The 25,335-nt window shown below is 37.6% G+C and overlaps 2 protein-coding genes across 2 annotated transcripts; both read right to left on the bottom strand.

Annotated features, from left to right (window-relative positions):
- Positions 1 to 3,047: 3,047 nt before the first annotated feature.
- Positions 3,048 to 14,134, bottom strand: LOC121412664 (transient receptor potential cation channel subfamily A member 1 homolog). Its single transcript, XM_041605440.1, has 12 exons — positions 14,100 to 14,134; positions 11,368 to 11,489; positions 10,736 to 10,864; positions 9,601 to 10,064; positions 9,029 to 9,346; positions 8,004 to 8,144; positions 6,972 to 7,080; positions 6,606 to 6,697; positions 5,483 to 5,710; positions 4,835 to 4,903; positions 3,979 to 4,167; positions 3,048 to 3,290 (listed from the first exon to the last, which is right to left on the bottom strand). The coding sequence occupies exons 1-12, from the start codon at positions 14,126 to 14,128 to the stop codon at positions 3,048 to 3,050; spliced, it is 2,133 nt and encodes a 710-aa protein (XP_041461374.1). The 5' UTR covers positions 14,129 to 14,134.
- A 375-nt stretch (positions 14,135 to 14,509) lies between these two features.
- On the bottom strand, positions 14,510 to 25,096 carry LOC121412952 (serine/threonine-protein phosphatase 6 regulatory ankyrin repeat subunit B-like). The gene is made up of 9 exons (XM_041605714.1): positions 24,922 to 25,096; positions 20,237 to 20,392; positions 18,450 to 18,659; positions 17,972 to 18,065; positions 17,420 to 17,684; positions 16,317 to 16,959; positions 15,764 to 15,855; positions 15,079 to 15,294; positions 14,510 to 14,639 (listed from the first exon to the last, which is right to left on the bottom strand). Exons 1-9 carry the CDS (start codon positions 25,063 to 25,065, stop codon positions 14,510 to 14,512), a joined length of 1,950 nt encoding a protein of 649 aa, XP_041461648.1. The 5' UTR covers positions 25,066 to 25,096.
- Positions 25,097 to 25,335: the final 239 nt, after the last annotated feature.

Genomic DNA, 25,335 nt, shown 5'->3' on the forward strand with positions numbered 1-25,335 from the left:
TTTACCATTCGATATGTAGGAATGCTGCTCGCATATGACGTCACAAATCAAATAATTAAAATTCTAATGACTTGTTAATTATTTGATGAATTTTTCTCAAACCTTCGGCAATATTTTTTATTTTTTCTGCTATTTTAATTTTACAATAAACTTTTTGTCAGGGTCAGGGTGAACTTCCCCTTTAACATAGACAAGGTGACTACAGACAACAAGTGCGCTACTTCTTCCTCAACATACTAAAACTTTCCTTTGTTCATGTTTTTCCAAGTCCTGGAATTCCTGGAAATGGAATCCAGCTTGATTTCCAGCGCATGCAGAGAGAAAAACACAACTTGAACTGTCACAACAAGCATGACAAGAAAACACAGTGGATGGGACTAATAATACGGACAAGGAAGAGAAATCGGTTAACATAAACACAATAGTCAACATTAAGTTGAGGAACTCCACTGACCGTTGTATAACAATCACAATAATCGTGGTTTAGGAAACCACTCATAGATTTGTGTACGCGCATTTGTGTACAAAGTGAATGGAGGTGGAAATAGGGAACCGTGCGTGCGACTGAATAAAGCGCTGCTGTATGAAGTGAACGGTGGTTACCTATATCACGATAATGCCATCACAATAATTATTCAATGATAAAAATGACAGATTCACATAGTCTCTAATATGGAAGTTGTAACTCTACCTGCTTCAAACTCATCGCAGCGGGTGGGATCCTGGAGGCTGCCATCTTGGAGTGTTATATAATTTTCCCAAGCTGAGAGGGCGCACAACTTAGGTGACCGTGATGGAAGATGGAGCCATCCCCAGCGCAAGATTTTTTTTCCATTTTTTTTTCTGGGATGGGGGTCTGGGGATTCAATAGCGCTTTCGCCTCTCTGTGTCATGGTCTGTGCATCTCTTTTTCTTCTTCGGCTTATTTTTTTTGCTGCTATTTTCCCTAAGAGGGAATATTATTCTGTTCAATCTCCGTTCATTCAACAGAAAAATATATGTATACATAACAAAAGCTCAACACATTTTTTTTCCTTGCTCTACGTACGTGATTTAATTGAATACACTGTAAAAACATTGTTTAAAATCTCAGGCACATTGTAAAATTTAAGTCCCGTTTTAAAGGGAAGTTCACCCTGAAGAAAACTTTGTTGTAAAAATAGCAAAAAAATAGTCTTGGTGAAGGCTTCAGGAAAATCCGTTAAAGAGTAAGAAAGTTATTAGAGTTCAAAGTTTTGAATTCGTGACGTCATATACGAGCAGCTGCACCATATATTATGTAATATAAAATGCATGAATTTCAAATTCTGTATGGTTCCTGATGACTTAATTTTGTTTTCTATTCATGATCGGGTGTGAAATGATTGTCTATTGATATACAAAAGGTACAGTGAAAACCGTTTTCAATTTTTAGAGAAACTGACATTTCATTGATTTTTTTTTACCATTCGCTATGTAGGAATGCTGCTCGCATATGACGTCACAAATAAAATAATTGAAATTCTAATAACTTTTTGATTACTTGATGAATTTTTCTCACACCTTCGGCAATATTTTTTATTATTATTTCTGCTATTTTTACAATAAACTTGTTATCAGGGTGAACTTCCCCTTTAAGCCCGTCACTCTAACAACTTGTGTGTATTTTTTTAAACAGCTGTCTGAACTTTTTAAACAAGTTGTTTAAAAAGTGTATGTTAGCAATTACAAACCAAGTTTAAACAACTTGTTGTTAGTGTGATAGGCTTATACCTTGTGCTATTTATTATTTTTTTTACTGTGTAGCAGCATACAACTAACATGACGAAACGGCTGAAATTCACAATGGTGTGTTATTGTTAACACATGCATATGATGACGTTTCACATTGACACCCACCCCCATTTATGATGTGCAAATTAAACATTCATGTATCAAATTTTAAAATTTAACCCATTGTTGAAAAATCATTTGAAAATTCGGGTATATGAGTTGAACAAACATTCAATACGGACATACCAATAACTGTTCTTTTCAATATGGCATTTGATTGAACCAACACACCATGCGTACAATTACACGAAAATAAAACTTGAAGCAAACAAAAACGAACGAATTAATATGTAAAAATATTCATGAAAAAGTCCGCACTTCTAAACTTAATTTGCCAGCTGGTAAAGACAATTTACTATTTTGCGGGAGATTTTACAGAAAATCAAAAAATAAATTAAGGTGTTTATGAAATATAATGATTATGGCGTAAGGAAGAAGTCCCTCGAACTTGTCGAAAGGCTTATGATGAGGGAATTTGGACGTACATTTTAACGCAGGAACAATGTATTCGACTATAAAAGAACTGGGTTGAGTATCAATTGTGTGTATATTTTTGCCTCATTTGCGAATACGAGGAAAAAATGTTTGCTTAATCGTTACGAGTAAGGGGGCGGATGGGGGGGGGGGGTTATTCTCCGTCCTAATCATCTCTATATGAATTTCTATGCCATTGTGCGGACAACCAACTGATTTTGAAATAAAGAAATACAGTAGTCTGACATTACAAATAATGAATACTACTAAAAAATATTTTCAACTGGTATTATATTGTTCACGAATAAATATGATTTATTTTATGTACATCTTAATCATTTGAATTATTTTACCTAAAGTCGGAATATACATAATCACACGTGAACGCTCAATCTTGATCTCTCTATCTGGTGACACGACATTTGCTCCTGCGACGATTGCTCCGGGATTAATGTCGTCTAAGATATAGGGTTAGGGTTGCAATAAGGTTTTAGCTTAGGTTTAGGAGAGGGTATGGTGAAGATCTAGAACCCCGGGTTGCATAGTTATTCAATTAGTGTGTGGAATGTACAGTGGAGAAATTGTCGCCGGAGCGAACGTCATAGAATCCCTTTATCCTGCATGAAACCTGCAGTGCAGTTTCGGCTGGTCACCTCGATATAAAATGCACATTTCCCACAACTTCACTATACTTATCTTCTTTCATACATTAAAAAAACCCAGTATATTTATTAATAAAAAAATGAAAAAGCTTATGCAGATTATTTGGAAGGGTCTCGTGTCATATCGTCCTCATGTTTCAGCTTTTTACGGTTGATGAGCGCATCGATCTTCCTCTCCATCCGATCGAAACGATCGCGAATACTTCGGATCTCGTCGTCTCTCTTCGGGTGTTCGCTACCCAAATGGCCGCTCGTTATCATCTTGCCATCGATAGATTCCAGTCGCTGCTTCATGTGAATGTAAAAGTCATCATTGGAAAGGCGCTCCTTTAAGTGACCTCCCTAAATATGAGGATTGAAAACAGTAGTTAACTGACATAACTCGCCCTGCATACGTGTACTTATTTTTTTGAGGAATCGAGGCTTATATGCCTCATGGCAGTTATCATTATCATCATCAACGCCTCCACAATCAATAGTATCATCATACGACCCTTACCACCAGGAACGCTTTTATTGGATGGGTAATAAAGGCTATGCCTCCTTTTGGAAGGCCTTTTCCAGAGGCTGATATTAATTGTCCTTGTCCGAATGCTTCTTTTTCGACGGGAAAGTGGCCCAAAGAGAAGTGAACTTTGTGGCTTTATTATCCCCCTTATTAACCCTCATGGTAGATCAAGGATCCATTCCTGGGGTGCGTTTCATGAATGGACTAGTTGGAAGTTTTATCCGACAGACCAAAGGAACTGCACTCTTCGGCCAATCAAAGTCAAAGAAAGTTGCCAGATATGACAACTTGTCGGACGTAAACATCGATGAAACTCTCCCCTGAAATTAACAAGCACCATCACCACAAGTACCACCTCCACGATCACCTCAACCATCCCAAAAAAAAATAGTTAAAAAACATGGTAAAGCGCTCTATATGTAATTATCTCTATTATTCCCAATGTCATCAACATTAATCATTATTTTGTTTTTTTTTCTAATGTCATGATTCCAACTAACCCTCCCCCCATAACTGCCTCACCTCTGCAGCAGTCCTCTCGGAGACCAAGATGGCTTCTTTGACTACCCTCCTGTCCCCCGTCATCACTCTGCACCCACGCCTTACCCTCGGGCAGCATCCGTTGTTAGGGTAATACCGCTTCTTGGATCGCATCACCCGCCTCCAGATACAGACCGGAAGATACTGCTGGACCTCCATGATAGTCTCCACCTGATTCATTATGAAAATAAAGGGAAAGTTTAAAATATTTGACTGCAGTCAAACAACGCGTGATGAATACGAAATTAGGGCTATTCCCTTCGAACTTTATTATCCATCAATCGAGTGGCTAATCTAAGGAGCGAGAGGGGCATATTTGAAACGCGGCCCCGGCTGAAACCAAAAGAATTATTCATTTATCTATCTATGTATTATCTATCTATCTATCTATCTTTTTATTTATTTAATCATTTTTTATTTATTCATTTATTTACTTACTTTTTATTCATTTATTTATTCATTTATTTATTCATTTTTTATTCATTCATTTATATATTTATTCATATATCTATTTATTTATTTATTTATTGACTTATTAATTTACTTATTTATCAATTTATTCACATATCCTTTTGGGTGTGCTTGTTATAAAAGAAACGACAGGAAAACGCACCATGAAAGTGTTTTTTTAGGGGTGGGGGAGGGGAATTTCGCTTGTCAAAGTTTTCTTTATAAATCATGCTCCTGCATTGTGAATCCTGGATCCACCACCACAACCAATCATCTTAATTCCTTATCAGGGAACGTCAAAAGAAACGAATTCAAGTGACAAGATGAATATATCAATAATAATTATAGTACAATTAAAATAAATATTAATGATTTATATTTGACCTACCCGCATGGCAAGACGATGGTACTTGGCCTTCCGTCTGATCTCGTGTACGTCATAGACTGCTAAACCAATCTGTAAGAGACAATGATAATAAAAGATTATCAGAATCATTCAAATTAATCAGAAGTCGATATTAATTCTATTTTCCGTTAAAAGCACAAAAAAGTAGGAATAATAATAATGATAATAAAAACAACGAGGCTGTACAACTATCAATGATTTGTCATGATAAGTCAAATACAATAACAATGCTTTTTTTTATTATTGCTTCAGATGTGTTGACTCGAAATACTAAGAACAGATATTTTGTATTCACCTAAAATGTAAAGAATACTGAGAAATACTAAACATATTCCGGGTACAACGTTTATCGAAGTATATTAGTGGTGTAATCAGGAGGAAAAATAAGGTGCGCACATGGATGCGATGTATTTCAGAAAGAGCGATGACAAGAGTTTAATCGACAACCAGTGTTACAATGAAATCGATAATGATGCTGAATATTCGGGGAGTTTTTGCGGACTTGTGGTGGTCTGCAGTTCCCGTAAAAAGGGCGACGCACTGATAATATATTTCATAATTTTCATTATACATGTTTTAGACAACAACTAATAAATACCCACATATTCAAGCATATCTAAGGCTACACACCAAAAGATTGACGACAATGATCGACATCACTGCAACAAAGACAGCAAACATGACGTAAGTGACGGCCTTGTAGAAGACGGATGTCAGGAAGAAGTCATCTTCGTTAACATCCACAGTATTCTCAGTTCCCAGGTAGTTCTGTCTGTGGAAGATCCCAACGAAGTCAAAGTCACCTAACATCATGGCCATGGTCTTCACTAGGGATTGCTCAATGCGGTTGAATGGCGGCTGTAGGGGAAGAGAGCAAGAGAAAGAGATGTCAGGATTACACAAACTCTGAAAATACTGATAACAATTAAAGTCGTGGGTTCGAATCCCAGCCATGGCGTAATTTCCTTCAGCAAGAAACTGATCCACAGTGTGCTGCACTCAACCCAGGTGAGGTAAATGGGTACCGGTAGGAAGTTATTCCTTAAAAAGCTGTGTGCGCTATGAACGCCTAGCTTAGCTGGGTAATATAGGAGCGCCTTGAGCACCTAACAAGGTGGATACGTGCGCAATATAAATACCCTATATTATATTATTATTAATATCATTATTATCATGATCATATTAAAACAATATAAAAAAATATATAGCGCCTAATGCAATGTTTACAAGCGTTATAAACTATTACCCCGGCGGCTTTAGTAAGGCTACCCTGATTAGTTCGAGCTCGAGCATTCAGTGAATTTCTTCCCCTGGCATACATGTACTACACTTTGATCATGTTGATCGACAAAATGGTCATTGTAGATAAAAGCCGAGTGTCCCGGTGGGATAAGGACCCCGGGCCATGTGGTTCAAATTCCGGACACTCATTTGTACCAACCTTTGAGCACAATTTCGTTCGAAAATTCTACCCATCTTTAGGGTTTTTCACGAAAAGATTATTTTGGCGAAAATACTGAGAAGATTTTGGTTTAAATCCACGTTTTGGTATTTTTCACTGTCATTAAAAAAATAACAAGGTAAACTATTACTGATTTGGCCTATGTGAGTTCATCTGACTACATCTTTGAGCTGTTCTTTCAGTCGAAAACGTTAACATTCTTAATTTAAAGTATGACCTCTTTGTTTAAGTGTGTTTATCAATATTATGTGTTAATATGAATGAATCCAATAAAACTGAATGACCTATTACCTGATTAAGGAGCAACATGTAGAAAGCGAGGGCAAAGGCCATCAGAAAACAGAACAGAACCAAGATGAATTTTAGGAAGCTTCGAAGAATATCTGCGGTGGATCAAGAAGCCGAAAAATTAGAAAAAGGTTGAGAGAAACAATTTAACATTATTTTGGGCGTTTGCCCTGCGATTGCAAAGTATACATATGCAGTGAAATAATGACTAATAGCACATTTCCCAGCAGCAACTACATGTACAATAACTTAGTGCTGTAGGTGGTTAAGACTTTATTTCATCTTATAGGATCCTGAGTCACATAAAGTACACATAATATATCCTGATGACGATTATAAATTCAAGGTTACCATGGCAACCAAACTTACCCATGAACATGAGAACATAAAGACCAAGGAATGAAAATCGTCTTAGGAACATAATGAAGTTGATCCATGCAAGGCATACTGCTACTGAACCGCACTGCCACTGCCATCCCTGTGTCAACATGTCAATGGAGATAGATTGGTTTTTAGAAACTGGGAATCCATAACTTAAAAAGCTATCATCTATAGAGTACCGAATTGGGACGTCAGTTGCCATGGTGTCATGGCGGGGTAGTTCTAAACATAGTCGAAGCTGACGATCGTCTGTACACATTTGTATGACTTTGGCTCGACTGAAAGTTGCAAGCGATCAAATTCCGATAGCAGCCGTTTCTCCTATGACATGTATGAGAAACACACGCTTAAATTCGGCGGGTTCATTTGTTTAGAACCAGGCCGCCATTACACCATGGCAACTGACGTCATCATTTCGGTACTCTCGTTACCAAATTAAAGAAGAACATTTAATCCCAAGCAATTAAAAGCTCATGCTTCCATTCTGAACGCTTTGCTGCGTAAAAGAACCCCCTGCGTTTCGTATAATCATTCTATTTTCCCCAAAATTACACCAGGGTCCCGTTGCATAAAAGTTATCATTATGGTAACTTTGACATCCAGTTTTAACTTAAAAGGAATACTTGATTTTGATTGGTTGGTGATTAGCGTTAACATGGTAGTTATCTTTGGATGGCAAAGTTACCATAACAGTAACTTCTAAGCAACGGGGCACAGATACGGGTCGATTCCTGTCTAATGAAACACTGGGAGCGGAGAAATCGCAATATGTAATCACGTAATGGGACTTGAACACAGAATTGCTACAAAATACACTTTCTTTGCAATCTGACAAGCGAATGATACATTACAATTTACGTATAAGCGCCTGGAAAAAAAACCAGTATCAAACACAATCCAATCTACACATAAAAAGCACGTAATGTGTGAGTTTTCATTTTCCAAATTTGATGTTTTCTTAACCATGCTTGGGTATTGCCGAAGACTTCAGTTTTATAGTGTCTTTGGGAGGGATCTTACCATACGCAGTGATATACTTGGTTGATATTCAGTCTGTCCAGCGAAAGGTATGACGAAGAGAATAGCCAAGATATACACGGACCATTCAACAAGCTTCCGAAACCGGAAATAGGACAGTCTCTGTATCACCAGAAGAATAAGCTTCAGAGAGGATTAAAAAAAATAGATTCATCATAGTGACATTTCCCTTGTAATATATCCCATTAATACAGGGAAAGAAGATGAAACTCATAGCGAGACAAACAAGAAAATATATATGAAGAAAATCATGATTGGAAGCTCCATATGTTTATCGCACTTTCACTGATCACGAGAGCACATAGGGATGTATATCTTCGATACTGGCCTGTTGGTGCACGAGTTGTACCTCTTGCAATTATCATGTTCTTTGTCCATTCAGTTCTCTTTTTAATTATGTTTTTATTGTTTTCATAAATAATCAATTACGAGAAATCACAATATTTACATAATTAGACATGATCTTAAACAAACAAAAATGAAACAACATTAATTGCTAAAGAAAAAAGTGACAAGTAACATAATCCAGAACAAACTAAAACAATTAGAGTGTGAACACATACATACAACCAATATATCAGGTAATGAGCCGTGGCAAAATATTAACTTGTACTTGCGGGGTATAAAAAAAATGCAACGTGTTTTACAAGTGAACTTCTTCAAAGCTCAAATCTCCATTTTTTTTAAATGTAAAGCGAGCTTGTTTCTTTTTTGGTCATGTAGTATTCAGTTTCCCTTTGAGATTTGATAAAATTCTTAAAGGATTCAGTTCTTGACATTCTGTTCTCAATTGTGATGCTGACGCCGTCTTGGTAAACACCCCTCACTTTTCCCACCAGCTGTATATACATTCACCACTAGCGATTGTCAAACACGGATTCATACCTCTCAGAGAGCTGATATTGATACCATGTAAGGGTGAGGTGAATGGGCAACTTAGTGTGAACAGTGCGGGGAGATTTATTCGTAAATACATAATAACATCACATTTCTTGTAGATACTTTACCTCACACAGGAGATGTAATACTGCCAAGACTAGTATGACCCAGTGACCACTGACCGCAAAAACAACCAGAGTGTCCTGCGGAATACCGTCGATCCAGCGCTGCTCGCCATCACCAAACCACTCGAGATCCGTCCCGTTGGCAACGTCGGCATAGTACTGCGGTGCAACCGCGGTCACGTAACCAGTAAGCATCACCAGGAAGATAAAGTAGATGATGAGTGACGGCCAGAAGACGTAGCGACCAAGGTTTGACCATTTATGGTTCAGAAGGCTGACGACTAGGGGATGGGTGAGGAGGTCGGTCCGCTCTGATTTAACCTAAAATGAAACGAGCCAACCGTAAGTAACGACCATGAAAGCGCGTTTTTAATAAAGAATATAACTAATGGATATACTGGCTTCTAGAATGTATAGAAAGAGATGGGTTTTATCTTCAGTCAGAGTTATGTTTTCCCATACACGTTATTAGCTTGCTACAAATAATAAAAATAAATCCAAAATTAAGATCCGCAAAATGCATCTGGAGTATGATATATTTAAGAAGGCATCTTATACATGCAAGTGTTACTTACCATGGCAATCAGGGGATGACTTTTCACCATCCTTGCAGGGCTACTTGAATAAGGTCTCATTTTGGCTCTCAAACGACCGTCATCGTCGTACGCCGTCACTATCAGAACTTCTTCTTGTTCATCCTGTAACTCTTTGTAGCTGGCTATGCCCTCTGGCTTTTGAGCTTCGATGTCGCCTTCGTCAACCTTGAATCCGCCGTTGATCTTACCACTGTCATCCGGCTGGTCGGTGAATGACGTCTCATTCTCCAGAGCGGCGTCGTCACCATCAGCTTGTGTTTCGTCAGCGATTTGGTTGGTGCCATGCTCCGATTCACTGTGCTGTGTTTCGCCGTCTTCTTCCTGTGTTTCACCTTCTTGCAGGGTGTCTGTCTCATCGTTGGTAGGTGTGGATTGTGTTTCGGTCAGTGGCGTTTCATCCTGTAGGCTGTCATTATTGTTGTTGGTGTTGGGGATGTTTTTATCTATCGAAAATAGATAAGACACATACGAGGGAAATGAAATAGAAATCTAACAATTCGTAGCTCTGTAACGATAATGAATTCTTGTGGACAGATAATTCAGTGCCTGCTTATTATTCTAAAGTGCACATTAGTTGATGAAATCTAAATTACATGAATAACATGTAACATATTGAAAAGAAAGAAAGATAGTGAAAATATATGAATATAAATAGATATGAATATATATTTGATATATATGTACGAGCATCTTGGTTTTCCACGTATTGGCAATAATAAGACATCAGGAATGCGAAACAAATTCACGAGTAATGCAGTTTTTGCAATGCCAACAATTAAGTTCTTTTTGGAGAGTGAATAAAAGAACTTAATTGTTGGCATTGCAAAAACTGCATTACTCGTGAATTCGTTTCTTTCCTGATATATATGTATATAAATATAGAATAATAGACAGACAGACAACCGGATAGATAGATAGACAGATAGATAGATAGATCGATAGATAAATAGATAGATAGAGAAAATAATAGGAAGTGAAATAAAGAGAGGGAAACAGAGTGTGTGAGAGAGAGAGAGACAGAGAAATAGAGAAGGGGAGAGGGGGAAAGGGAGATAGAGAGAGGAGGGGGGGGGGGGAAGGGAGGGGGAGAAAAGGAAGAGTGATGATTGCTTACTGTTATTTTCCCAGAGTGAGAACGAGTCCTCCAAGAATTCGTAGTAAAATTCAATCCAGAATTCTTCATCTTTACGGTCAGCATATGGAGAGACTTCAATACACTTGTCCATGACAGCTTGCGCTACATCTGAAAAGAAAAAAACGATGAAGAAGATGGAGAAAAATCTACAAAATAAACATGATGGAAGGTTATCTCGAACTTGCCCTAATCACGGTATTTCCAAACATGTTAAGTCAGTTAAGAACGATTAATTTTTCATTTCGTCTTTCATTCTGCCGACACAAAGAAATTGACATAATTCTTGTGATGGTCCACGTACTGTACCCGTGGGGGAAGGGCATTTCTTGAAAGGATTTGTGAGATGTTTCATCTCACAAAATATGTTACCATCGGATCTGCGATTCTCAGCCAATCAAAATCAAGGAAAGTTGTCAGATCTGACAACTTATCAGACGGCAAATGTCGATTAAACGCTCTTCCACGTTTCATGATTTTATTTCTTTCCCCTCCTCTAACTTTTCCTTCTCCCTCCTTATATCTCTCCTCTTTACACTACTTGAAAGTCGAAGAGATGCTTCGTCCCCTGCTCCGTCGAGGCATCAACCCTGAATGATGACATATTTGCTTACCTGGCATTTTCTCTATGAGTTTCTTCATCGGGGTTGATCTGTCCTTATGATACTCATCCCACGAGCTTGATGACATTATTTGTTTCCAGTCGGGATGGCTTAGCAAATAGTATGCTATGTTCCTTTAACACAAACGGAACGCGGTATAAGTAAACTAATTAGATTCGATTGGAAATGTGGGCGACAACATTTGATGCTTAATTCTCTCTTGTTTTTAATATCATCGACTTGCTATTGAAACACATATTAATGTAGGTTAAAACAAAACTAAACAAAATCTTAAAAACTATAAAGGCAGGGGGTTAGAATTTGTCATTTCCTGTTCCCATTTAAGGATCAATCTTAAAACCCATATTTGAGTGATTGATTTATAGAGTAAGGAGATAGATATATAGATTTTATCAGAACAAATCTGACGAAAATGGGAATGACAAACCATATGGCATCAGAACATACGGGGACAAATAGGGATGACGGACATAAGGGTGACGAGAAAGGGATGACCAACATAGGGGTGACGAAATGGGGTTACAAAAAAGGGTGACCGACAACAAGGTGACGAAAAGGGATGACCAACATAAGGGTGACGAAAAGGGGATGACAAACATAGGGGTGACGAAAAGGGATGACCAACATAGGGATGACGAACATAAGGGTGGCGAGGAAGGGATGGCCAACAGAGGGGTGACGAAAAGGGATGACCACATAAGGGTGACGAAAAAGGGTGACCAACATAGAAGTAACAAAAAGGGGTGGCCAATACAGGGGTGACGAAAAAGGAGTGACCAACATAGGGGTGACGAAAAGGGATGACCAACAGAGGGATGACGGAAAGGGGTGACAAACACAGGGGTGACGAAAAGGGATGACCAACATAGGGGTGACCAAAAGGGATGACCAACACAGGGGTGACGAAAAAGGAGTGATCAACACAGGGGTGACGAAAAGGGGTTACCAACATAGGGGTGACAAAAAAGGGATGACCAATATAGGGGTGACGAAAAGGGATGACCAACATAAGGGTGACGAAAAAGGGATGACCAACATAGGGATAACGGAAAGGGGTGACCAACACAGGGGTGACGAAAAAAGGACGACCAACATAGGGTTGACGAAAAGGGGTTACCAACACAGGGATGACTAAAAAAGGATGATCAATATAAGGGTGACGAAAAAGGGATAACAAACATAGGGGTGACGAAAAGGGATGACCAACATAGGGATGACGGACATAAGGGTGACGAGGAAGGGATGGCCAACATAGGGGTGACGAACATAAGGGTGACGAGGAAGGGATGGCCAACATAGGGGTGACGAAAAGGGATGACCACATAAGGGTGACGAAAAGGGGTGACCAAAAAGGGTGACCAACATAGAAGTAACGAAAAGGGGTGACCAACACAGGGGTGACGAAAAAGGAGTGACCAACATAGGGATGACAAACATAAGGGTGACGAGGAAGGGATGACCAACATAGGGATGACGGAAAGGGGCTACCAACACAGGGATGACTAAAAAGGGATGACCAATATAAGGGTGATGAAAAAGGGATGACAAACATAGGGGTGACGAAAAGGGATGACCAACATAGGGATGACGAACATAAGGGTGACGAGGAAGGGATGGCCAACATAGTGGTGACGAAAAGGAATGACCACATAAGGGAGACGAAAAGGGGTGACCAAAAAGGGTGACCAACATAGAAGTAACGAAAAGGGGTGACCAACACAGGGGTGACGAAAAAGAAGTGACCAACATAGGGGTGACGAAAAGGGATGACCAACAGAGGGATGACGGAAAGGGGTGACAAACACAGGGGTGACGAAAAAGGAGTGACCAGCATAGGGGTGACGAAAAGGGATGACCAACATACGGGTGGCGAAACGGAGTGACCAACATAAGGGTGACGAAAAAGGGATGACCAACATAGGGATAACGGAAAAGGGTGACCAACACAGGGTGACGAAAAAGGGATGACCAACATAGGGGTGACGAAAAGGGATGACCAACATACGGGTGGCGAAATGGGATGACCAACATAGGGGTGACGAATAGGAATAACCAGCATAGGGTGACGAACAAGGATGGCCAACATAGGGGTGACCAACATAAGGGTGGCGAAAAGTGAATTTCAGAAGGCACTTCCGACACATTAAGAGAGTGGTAGAAAAGAGGTGTGAGAACATATATCTTGATATATATTATAGACGGAATAATCGACATGAAAGCTTACAAAACAAAAACAAAATTAAGACATTAGCGTCGATCATAGGAGTTAGAAAATACTGATGACAGGGCATAGGAATGACAAAAAATTTTGACATACGAGGATAACTTGGGAGTTACAAATTAAGAGAGAGGAATAAGAATAAATTGTTTTCAAAATGGGGGCATCAAAACATGAGGTCGACGTATTCAATGGAAACAGGTTAATGGGGTATTTGGAACATATTGATAGCAAAACGGGGGTAAAAGGTGGAGAAATATAGAGAAAACTAATTTAAAAAAAAAGAGAAGTAGCACATGATTCCAGGGTCGCACGGGAGATCAGTTTATTGCTGAGTAGGCTTCTATGGTTACATATATTTGAAATAAATTTGAAAGGAACATGAAAAACAATAATGCAGTAGGGTGATAAAGTAAATACATGCAAGGAAATTTAAATGTTCTCTGAATTTAGATATTATTTTTGAAAGCAAAATATCGACATAAGGTATTCATAATGGACATACTCATTTCCACCATCAGCGGCATATTCCATACAATTTCGACCTTGATGATCACGACTCAACAGGTCGGCATCATGTTCGACGAGTTGTTTTAAGGCATCAAGATGGCCACCGATGCACGCCAAATGGAGCGGGGTGACCTAGAAAAGGTTGCGTCAAAGAAAGAAAGAAGGAGAGAGAGAGAGAGAGAAAAGAAAAACAAGTCATCGACAATCAGTAAAAGTGAAATGGAAATACCGTCATTTAATATAAATTTGAATTAATCGTTCTGAAATAATTCAATTAAAAATTGTTATATATCCACAGTGAAGGTTCCAGTTTTGTTTTCAAATGAAATCTATGCTTCATCTTAACATTAACATCAATTTACTATATTAAAAAAAAATGTTTAGGAGCATTGTAAGGGCCAAGTCTTAGCTTACCCCATGTTTGTCGGGAATATTGATGTCGGCCCCGGCCTTGATGAGCGATAGAACTGACTTGGCGAATCCGTTCATGGCAGCCAAATGAAGGGCTGTTCTTTCATGGGCCATCTTGCTCGATCTAAATAGTACGAATTATACATGAAATTAAAAAAAATGAAGTGACGAATAAAGCTTAGTATTATTAATCATCGATAAAAAGTATTGGGAATGAAAGAATTAGACGTAAAGACAGGCAAGGATTGACAAAGGGGAAAAAGATGGAAAGTGATAAAGAGGCTTGGTGATAAACCGATAGTTAAACGTGGGGGTGAGAAACAAGAGAAGAAAGACAAAGAGATGACAAGAAAAAAAAGAGAGGAAAAGAGAACTAGAGACAAGGTTAACTTTGAGAGAACGTTAAAAAATGTAAGAAAAGAAAAGTAAAATTTTGTAACAAAAAATAATTTGGTGAGTATAATGGGCATTTGAAAAGACTACTGATCTTATTATATTTTATTCAAGGCGGCTTTTTTATTCCACAAAATTTTTCAACGAGATATCATTGATGTTAAAGTCACCTGGTATTATCCGTGACATCGTCGGCATTGATGTGGTTGTTGTAACCCACTTTGACGGGGTCGATGGTTGTGGCATTTACCGCTGCGCTACTTTTGGTAAGCACCTGGACCACGCCGTCGTGGCCGTGCCCAGCGGCGTGATGGAGCGGTGTCTTTCCGTCATCGTCGTAAAAATCGACAACCTCTGGCTTCCAACGAATCAAAACTCCGAGCGTCCTTGATTTTGTGTAATAATTAGAATAATGACTTAATCAATTATTTGTTTTTTTATGCGAATATCTAAGGTGTGTATATAAATGCATATTAATTGAATCGTTGTGCAGCATAATCCATGTAAATATCGTATGTATATTTTGTATAGCCAACAGAGTGAATTTCCATTGAGGACAATAGATTAATGAATCCGAATCTGAATTAGGCATTGACGTAACTGGTCTGATTTAACCAAATAAAACAGATGACACTTCCTAGTTACTTATCAATATTAACTTTTTATTGAAGAATATCAAAGATCAGCTTAATAGGACCTGCGTTTTTTGTTTTTTTTGACAGTTTTTAAAGACTAAATTTAGCTCTAATTACTCCAAATTGACAGAGTGTGACATTTAACATTGAAATAATATTAGCTTCCTTTAGGATTTACAGTAGTTTAATAATTGTAAATACTAAAATCAAAGCTTTTTACTCGGTATGTCCATTCATTGCAGCATGTCCCATGTACTTCTTGATATCGTCATCACTGACGTCATTTAGCTTCGACTTGTACCTCAAAAGAAGCTGTAAAATAAAAAATAGTCTGAGAATGTGAAGAGTGACTCTAAAGACTAAGTTTTAATGCAATAAATCTTTCTTCTACGGTATACGTATTTTTTTCATGTACTGTTCCCCACGATTTTACAAATTCTTCTTCTTCTTCTTCTCCTCCTCCTCCCCATTCTTTTTCTTCTGCTGCTGCTTCTTCTTCTTCTCCTTTTTCTTCTTTTTCTTCTTCTTCTCCTTCTTCTTCTTCTTCTCCTTCTTCTTCTTCTTCTTCTTCTTCTTCTTCTTCTTCTTCTTCTTCTTCTTCTTCTTCTTCTCCTTCTCCTTCTTCTTCTTCTTCTCCTCCTCCTCCTCCTCCTCCTCCTTCTTCTTCTTCTTCTTCTTCTCCTCCCTCCTCTTCTTCTTCTTCTTATTCTTCATCTTCTTCTCCTTCTTCTTCCTCCCTCCCATCTCAACATATCATTTCCCTGTCTATTTACCTTCAATACTTTGGCCCTATCTTCAATAACCACCCAGTCAATGAATTCAGCCAACGATTCCTCCTTCTCTTCGCTGATTGGTTGGGCAACCGGTTCAGGGACTGGTTCGACGTTGAAAGTCGCAATGCTGGTCTTATCATCCACCACGTCAGGCGTGGTCGGCTCCCCCTGCTCAATCACGGGATCGACTCCACCATCTTCGTCGACATCAATACCTTGGTTTTCTTCGACATCATCTACCATTTCGTCTGCTGCCATTGATTCGTCTTTGTCGAGCTCCTCCTGAGCTGTACTGCTTTCTCCATTGACATCGTCCTTTGCTTGATCAGTGATATCTATAAGCGATCCTTCGATTCCGTCTCTTTCGTCTAATCGCTCATCATGCCCGCCATCAACCACAGTCACATCGTCCTCTTCCTCGATGACATTGAGTTCATTCCCATCTGCAAACCCAGTCGATGACTTTCCACCCTCACTGACAATGGTCACTGTGTCGTGGTTGTCTTTGGTGGACGATTGTGCAAGGCCTTTACTGTTGTAATAGCGGTCTATGAGAGCGATGATGACGTCGAAACTCTCTGCATTTGCTGCAACCTGGAGAGGGGTGTGGTAGTCGACGTCGATCTTTTCAAGGTTGGCCTTCCTGGTAATGCAAAAAAAAGTTTCTATAGAAGTTATTGTCTTCAAATTGAAACGTTCAATTGCACCATATATTTCAACAAAACATTCTTTAATATTCCAAATCAAAAAATTGTTAGCCTTTTATCAGTTTCTTATAATTACTAGCTTGCTCTGGACAGCATAATACCATCACGTTGTGATGTTGCCTTTTTGCTAAAAATTATATAATATCGTTACCTTTAAAGAAGTTGTAAAAAAAAACTTATACTGAGAATGTGAAGAGTGACTCTATCTGGAATAAGCTGGTAATGATATACTTTTCCTGTATTACAAAACTATCAAAAAACATCAAAAGCTGACATAAGACTGACAAAAAGACTGAAATGTTAGTCAGCTTATACCCTGGTGAATACAATAAATAACATTGCTTATCTATTTTTATTTGGGTAAAAATTTTCATATAAATCTTTCATCAGCCTTACTTTTCTACAAGATATTCCACGACGGCCCTTTGATTGGCAATGCACGATAGATGCAATGGTGTACGAAGATCCCAATTTGTACTGTCGATTTTCGCACCGCTTTGGACCAGCAGCTCCACTAGATCGATGTGCCCGTTCGAAGAAGCAATATGCAGAAGAGAATCATCGTTCTCACCGCGGAGGTCGAGCACATAGTCGCGGTCATCGTTGGCCCCATTTCCGAAGTCGTCTTTCTCGATCTCATCGTGTTTTTCTACTTTACGAGCTTACATAAAATGAAAACATGAATTGATATGCTTTTAGACGAATAACATGTAACAGAAATTCATCACCACCGCAACCATCATAATCTTCGTCATCATCATCATTATCATCATCATCATCATCGTCTTTTTCGTGATTAAGAGTATTATCACATTTCTTGACTCATCAACATGAATATATATTTCTCATAGCGAACATGGATTAAATATTAAAATTGGAGTATAGATACAATTCGTGTTTTATGATATATTTTCAGTCCGATGGTAACAGATTCGTTATGTGACTCACCTTCATCAAGACATTTCCTGATAAGGTCTGTATGGCCTACTCTTGCAGCTTCGTGAATGGGGGCTACCCAGTTCCAATTAGGTTCGGTCACCAACTGAGGAGAGAGAGAGAAAAAGAGATATAGGTTTGGAGAGAGCGATAAAGAGAGGGAGGAAAAGAGGGGACGGGGACGTGGGAGGTAGAGAGAACAGGAATGGGAGAATATCTATAATTACATGCTGTAAATCATTGATTTTATTGCAAATATATATGAAACAAACAAGGCATCTTGGATTCCTCAATGTTTAGAGACATTAAACACATTGCCAGATTCCACTTCAACTGAATATCTGAAAATACCTTTTCAACACTAACGAGTATGAAATATATTTAAGTGAAAAATATAACATTATGGTCGAATGAATTAGAGTGAGATATGAATGTAGAAGATGATTTAGGTAAAAAGACCACGAATATCTATCTTGCCGACTGACCCTACCTCTATCAGATGTCCTTTAGCCTTAGCTCTGTCAATCATCCTATCGGCAACGATTCTGTTTCCCTTTCTCAGAGCAATGTGGAGTGGGGTGTCGAAGTTCTCGTCCCAAACTGTCAGATCCGCCTTGTGCTTGATGAGCTTGAGGGCGATGTCGGTCTGGTTGTTCTCGCAAGCGATGATCAGGGGCGTCCGATGGCGACGATCTTCGGCCTGTGTACGAACGATAAGGTGATCGAGTATGGATTTAAATAGTTCATCCAAAGCCATACGATATTTGCAAGAACGTTGTGCACAAATGGAAATCTGAAATGTATTATTAATGTTAAAAGCATTTTCTGATGGAGTGCTAGTGAAAATACAGTGCACAGTTAAAAAAACATAATAAGGAAATTAAGTACCAGTTCATATTCTTTGAAAACAATAGTTAACTTTACATTTTGTTTTCTATATTTGGTATCTTTTCCCCAGGTGGTTTTTAATATCTCAATTAAAATCTTTTAACATTTAAAACACACAATGGACTTCAACATTTCTCTTAAAGGTCAAGTCCACCCCAGGTAAATGCTGACTTGAATATATAAAGAAAATCAAACTAGCATAGTGCTGAAAATTTTATCAAAATCGGATGTAAAATAAGAAAGTTATGACATTTTAAAGTTTCGCTTATTTTTCACAAAACAGTGATATGCACAACTAGGTGAGTCAGTCGATGATGTCCATCACTCACTATTTCTTTTGTTTTTTATTGTTTGAATTATACAATATTTCATTTTTTTATAGATTTGGCAACAAGGACCAACTTGACTGAACCATATAGTATTAAACAATGCTAATTCCATATGTTCAGGGAGGAATCAATTGTTATATCACTTGATCATGAGGAGAAAATTAGAATATTTCTTATTTCATATAATAAAATACAAAAGATAAAGTGAGTAGATGACGTCATAGTCTCCTCATTTGCATACCAGCCAGTATGTGCATATAACTGTTTTGTGAAATTAAGCGAAACTTTAAAATGTTATAACTTTATTTTTACATCCGATTTTGATGAAATTTTCAGTGCTATGCTTGTTGGATTTTTCTCTTTTTATTCGAATCAACTTCTTGTTGGGGTGGACTTGTCCTTTGAATAAGAAATTAAGGATCTGCGTAAGACAAACGGCTAAAAACCTGTAACTACTGGAGTTTGAGAGTTGGATCTAAACTAAAAAATATCACCATAATCCCTTTTTAGTAATGAACGAGATGGGTGACTAATGATGCATGCCTTGATTATGTTGATTAAAAACCCAAAGTGATTCACATCATGAAGAACCCTTACATCTTGGTCACATCTGTTCTACAGCGGCCGTACGGCGAGTCGAGAACACCCGTTTTAACATTTGTTGTCCAACTATATATAGGTGGTTTGACTTAAAATTAATAAAACGGCTGTTTTCGACTCGTCGTACGGCCGCCGTAGAGCGAATGTGACCAAGGTATTACTCTGTATGTATTATTGCAATCGTATTGCAGATGTGTTGCAGATGTAACCCATCACATGCACAAGCATTTGCTTCTTAGTATTTACGCCTTCTTCTGTCAAGAATCCCGGTAAATATTTCTATAATTTTCATGATGAATGGAATTTGTTTGAATTTATGTAAAATGGAAGAAAATAAATGATCATAATATGATCATTTATTTATTATATGAATGAATTTATTATATGAATGAAAAGGATCATTCATATATTATATGAATGAAAAGGATGAGATTGGTAGTAATGTTTCATGCTTTCTTACATTTATGTCGATGTCTCTTCTGGAGAGAAGTTCTCTGACTCCCTCTACGTTGCCATTGATCACAGCTAGATGAAGTGGAGTGAGACCCTGGGAGTTCCTCACATTGATGTTCGATCTCTTCTTTCGGAAAGGAGGATTCAGCTTAGGTTTCACGTTCTAAAAGAAATACAAAAATAATAGAATTTAGATTGGACTAGGGTTAAACCCCGGGGTAGCTGTCCACCACCTCCAATCAGTTAAATTGAGAGCTGTTGGTCATTTTGATTCGGTTCTCTTTTCGCCTCCCTGGCACAGGTGACGCCAAAAAAACCCTGGAGAACATTAAGGGTAGGTCCTAGAGATGCTTTTAGGGCGGCGGGGGGTTGAAAATACAAGATAAGATAAAACCCTTTTAACGAGTGATTGAGAAAGAATGCAAAAATGGAGAATCTAAAGAGGCGAAGATGATGTCATGTTGTCTCCGTAATTGGGATGAAGGTTTGTTTGAGGAAAATCCATGAAAGATTAAGCAAGCTATTTTCATTGTAATTTTTTGATTTGTGACGCCATGCAAGCAGATGCCCCGTGTGTTATGTATTATAAGATTACATTGGATTTTTTTAGTGGATCATGATGACTAAAAATCATTTCAAGAGCGGTTGTGAAAAGATTTGTCGATTGATATACTTCGGGTACAATAAAAAGGACATTTCATTGATTTTCTACTAGCTGTTAGCATATGACGTCCCGAACCCCCCCCCCAAAAAAAAAAAAATCAATCTTTGATGGATATTCATCAAACCTTCACCAATATTTTTTCTCATTTTCTTCTATTTTTACAATATTTTTTTTTTTTTGGGGGGGGGTCAGGGTACCCCCCCCTTAAACGTAATAAAAAATGGCGTCCTGTCGTGTTACACAGTTTGGGTTAACCACTTTCTTGCCTCTTTCTAATAGGCATACAATTTACCAGGCTTTGCTGACGATAATCTAAATTAGAATACATTTCCTTCACACGAATACTGCAAATGCTAAATATCAATCCGCTATTCACAGACTATTAATTCCAAGGAATTTTCACTATTATATCATGATCTTTGGAACACTGAGAAATAACTTACTGCTAGTCTGTTTTCCATCCTTTGATGTTTTATCCGACAATTTAAGCGGTTCATTGAGCTTCTTTGTCCAAAGATTAGTGTTGATGTTATGATACAATGGTGTTTATTTTGCTGCTGAAATATTAAAAGTTACTCGTTTGTTTCATCGCACCACAGTATGTCTTGAATAAATAAATAATTTTGAACAAAATCAAACAAGCAAGAAAAAAATAAAAGAAAGAGAGAGAGAGAGAGAAAATTCCATCTGAATTAGATAGAAAATGACAGAATAATATCATTAAAGAATTTTGCATATGTCACCATAAATCCATAAACATGTAATGAGTTACTTAATGATGTTTCATTATTTCGTATTCATATTGTAAATACAATTACGAGTATTCAAGCTCTCCGCTCCAAGCCTCAGTGGAGTAATGAGCCAAAAAGTTGTGGAGGCCAGACAAAGCATATTGGGCATTTTTTTATATACAGAAATCTGAATTTGTGATAGAATTCTACTTAATATTCTATTTTTGTCTTTCCCTTTCCTTCTTTTTCTCATTTCCCCTTGGTCTTGATACATTATTATTATCATTTCATTTCATTAATTCATTTCATTTCATTTTATTTCAATTCATTTTATTTTACCTTATTTCATTTTATGTTATATTATCTTATTCAATTTAATTCATTTGATTAAATTTTATGTTTTTTTATTTATTTTATTCATTTATTTATTCATTTTTTGAGGGGTGGAGTGGGGGGGGGGGGGGTACGTGGCCCCCAACCCTATCTGTACGTCAGTGCCAAGCATGTAAGAATGTGATAGCCTACTGATCTAATGTTTAACATCATCATTGCTTTAATTCATTTTTTTACAGGTAGGAAATGTTTTATACGCATATATTCAGTATTGAATTTAATGCATTGGAAGACATTTGGCATCTGCTAATATTCTGTTAAAAAACAATACAAAACATCCAATATGTAATAACAGAAAAATAAAGTGAAGACATGACGTCATTACCATTGCTGATTACATTATTAATGCATTCAATAGTTATCTTAGCCGAACTTTGTAATCCATTCATTCTATTCTTTGTTCAATCATCAGTGTTTTGTCTATTTATATTTTTACTCTACTTGTAAAATCATATACCAAAGGTACCCCCTTCGAGCACGTTCATGTCATGTTTGCAAATGTAAAAGAAACTGATAAATTGTGGAGACAAAGATGATGATATTAGCATAGTCATAAATATGCAGTCAGCATTATTAATTATCATAGCTGTCAAGTGGTTATGCTGAAAGCACTGTGCATAAATATCATACCACATTGAAATTAGAATCATTAATGGTTTCAATAAAAAAAATGTCTGAACCACTAAATGAAAAGTGTGAACCTTTATAACTAGTTTACGCAATGAGCTCTGCATGAAAAAGAAAACAACAAGAATTCATTTAAACCGTCAATCAATTTGATTTTCTTCATGAGCGATTATGTGAATGGTCAACCATTCGAAACTGTTTTATCTATTGATTAGATATATATAATCATGGGGCTATATACTCCATGGTATAATAGTTGTGTTAGGCGTTTTGGAATAAGGAAACACTTGTTTTGATTAGAACAATCGTCACGCTATGGTAACGCTTTGACGATTCCTATTTTGACTAATAAAGTTTTTATAAGTGTGGGCAAACTGATTGATTGCATTCGTTTGATTGTTTGTTTGTTTACTGCGCTGTTTTCTAACTCCTCGTAAAAATCAAGAGTCAACTCCCACTCTGTTTGCGGACTGATCAGTAGGATGATTAGTATTCAGTTATAGAGTTGGTTGTTAATTATAAATTCAGGGATTTATTTTTTTGTTGTTGTTTATCCTTAATCAAGGCTTTTCTCCTCCTTTTGAAATGAAAAAAAACTGTTTACATCACTCTCATCCATCTTTTTATTCCTTCCTATTTTTCCTTTCCTTCATACATTTACATTATGAATAAGTACTTAATAATTTATTCTTTCATTTTCAATTGTGATCCACCCTTTACTTTTAGTTGACCTCCCTGATTATATAAGCTCTGTCACATCTATTTCATGCTACGTATTTTATAAGTCAGTCTCACAATCACCAATTATGTAATATTTATCATGATTATCAGTTAATTTATATCAATTTGTATGATGATTGAATGGAAATGAAAATAAAGTATTGCATGAATGTATGTATGAATGTATGAATGAATGAATGAAATTTTCTACTGTCAAACCAACGAAATCGACTCCAAACCTACCGATGGGGGAGGGGGAGGGGAGAGAGAGAGTTGGAGAGATAGAAGAAAGGTACAAGGGTTCGTTTTTGCGTCATTATTCTTCTTAATCCTGATAATTATTATATAAAACTTAGCGTCTATCGGGTACTAGCATACGATTAGGAATAGAAAATTTTACATTGATCATTAGACATGATAAAAGATAACTCTGAACCAGTATAAACACGAATACAAAGAATTAACACGGGACAATCGTGACAACACGTGCACTGCTGATTTATGTTGATTTCTGCAACATTCGCTGAGTAGAGTATTTCTATGGCAACCACAACATTTTTGTACGGGTTTGTTCTCCCGAGCATTCTAAGTCTGACATCTTGGTGCCCCCTTTTTTTCATGTCAGACACACAATCTCATGCACCGCAAGGAGAATGAGAACAAAGGGGATACGATACTCGATTTTGCCCCGGGAGTTTGAACCCCTGACCCTGGCACCAAGGAGTTATTCATTGTAACATATATAACGGGAATAATATAAGGTTGGGGGAATCCCATGTAAAATCTGTCTTTTTTTTGTTGAATTCCAAATTTATATTTTAACTTCTCTGGTCTGCATTCGCCATTGTCGTTCATCTCCTTTTCATGATGTACCACCTTGTTCACCACTCCACACTCTTCACAACTGATGCACCTTTATATGTCCTTCTGTTTCTTTTGTGTTTTCTTTTCAATCTTTCAATTTCAATCTTTCAATACGTTCATATCACGAGCCACGGAACAAGTTCAGCCCCACATGTTTTTTTTTCTTCAAACTTCTGTTCAAAATATATGCCATCGAGTTTTGTAATTTCATGCATGTTCTGCCCCTACCCTTCCAAAATCGTACGGCGCTTCTTGCACACTCTACATCGTGTCACCATGGGCACTCGATACTTGTGAGGAACAACTTGCCAGCGCCTGAGTAGAAAATTACCATGACTTAGAGTAAATAGATTTCATTTTCATTTCATTTCGTGTATTTCCATTTCCAACATTTATAATATGTTTTGGTCCATAAATCTTGATATGTATACGCAATAAACGATAGAAAATGTCAATGTACATCATAATCAAGATAATCATATAGTCAGGTTGGGAATGGATGAGGCTGCTGAAAAGCGTAGCTTGTAAAGTGCAGCCTCCTATAAAATTATTCGTGTAAATATTAGCATACCCCCCACCCCAAACAAAAACACCAGTACAACTTACTTAAATGGCCTCCCCCTCCCATTCCCCACGAGAACCTCTTAACATGCTTAACATGCTTAATGCTTTCTTTTGAAAAAATAGGCTTACCTGGACCTTCGCTCTGAGTGAACTTTTTTTCTTCCTCGGTCGATCATCGTCACCTGATGATGATGCCGTTGACGAGATGTTCCTCGATCTCGCTTTCCTCTTAGGCATGATCTTTGAGATCATCTTCTTCGCCGACGAAGACATGGTTCTATTTTGTTCTGTTCTTAGACCGTTGTAGAAGGTTCGTTGTTGTAGAAACTAACGTGAATAATGGATCATAGCAAAACTAAAGTTCAACCCCTTTGCTAAAGTTTTGGTATTACTTTGGGCTGTAACGAATCTTTGCAGACATAACTTTGATTTACAAGTCGTATGTTAGCTTTATCAATGTACTTAAACAATCATCACTGATGAATTAGCAATATGGATTAAGAATTACAGATAAGCTTCAAAATCTTTCACTGTCTTCACCAA

The sequence above is a fragment of the Lytechinus variegatus genome, chromosome 4 (assembly GCF_018143015.1).
Source record: "Lytechinus variegatus isolate NC3 chromosome 4, Lvar_3.0, whole genome shotgun sequence".
Lineage (NCBI taxonomy): Eukaryota > Metazoa > Echinodermata > Echinoidea > Temnopleuroida > Toxopneustidae > Lytechinus > Lytechinus variegatus.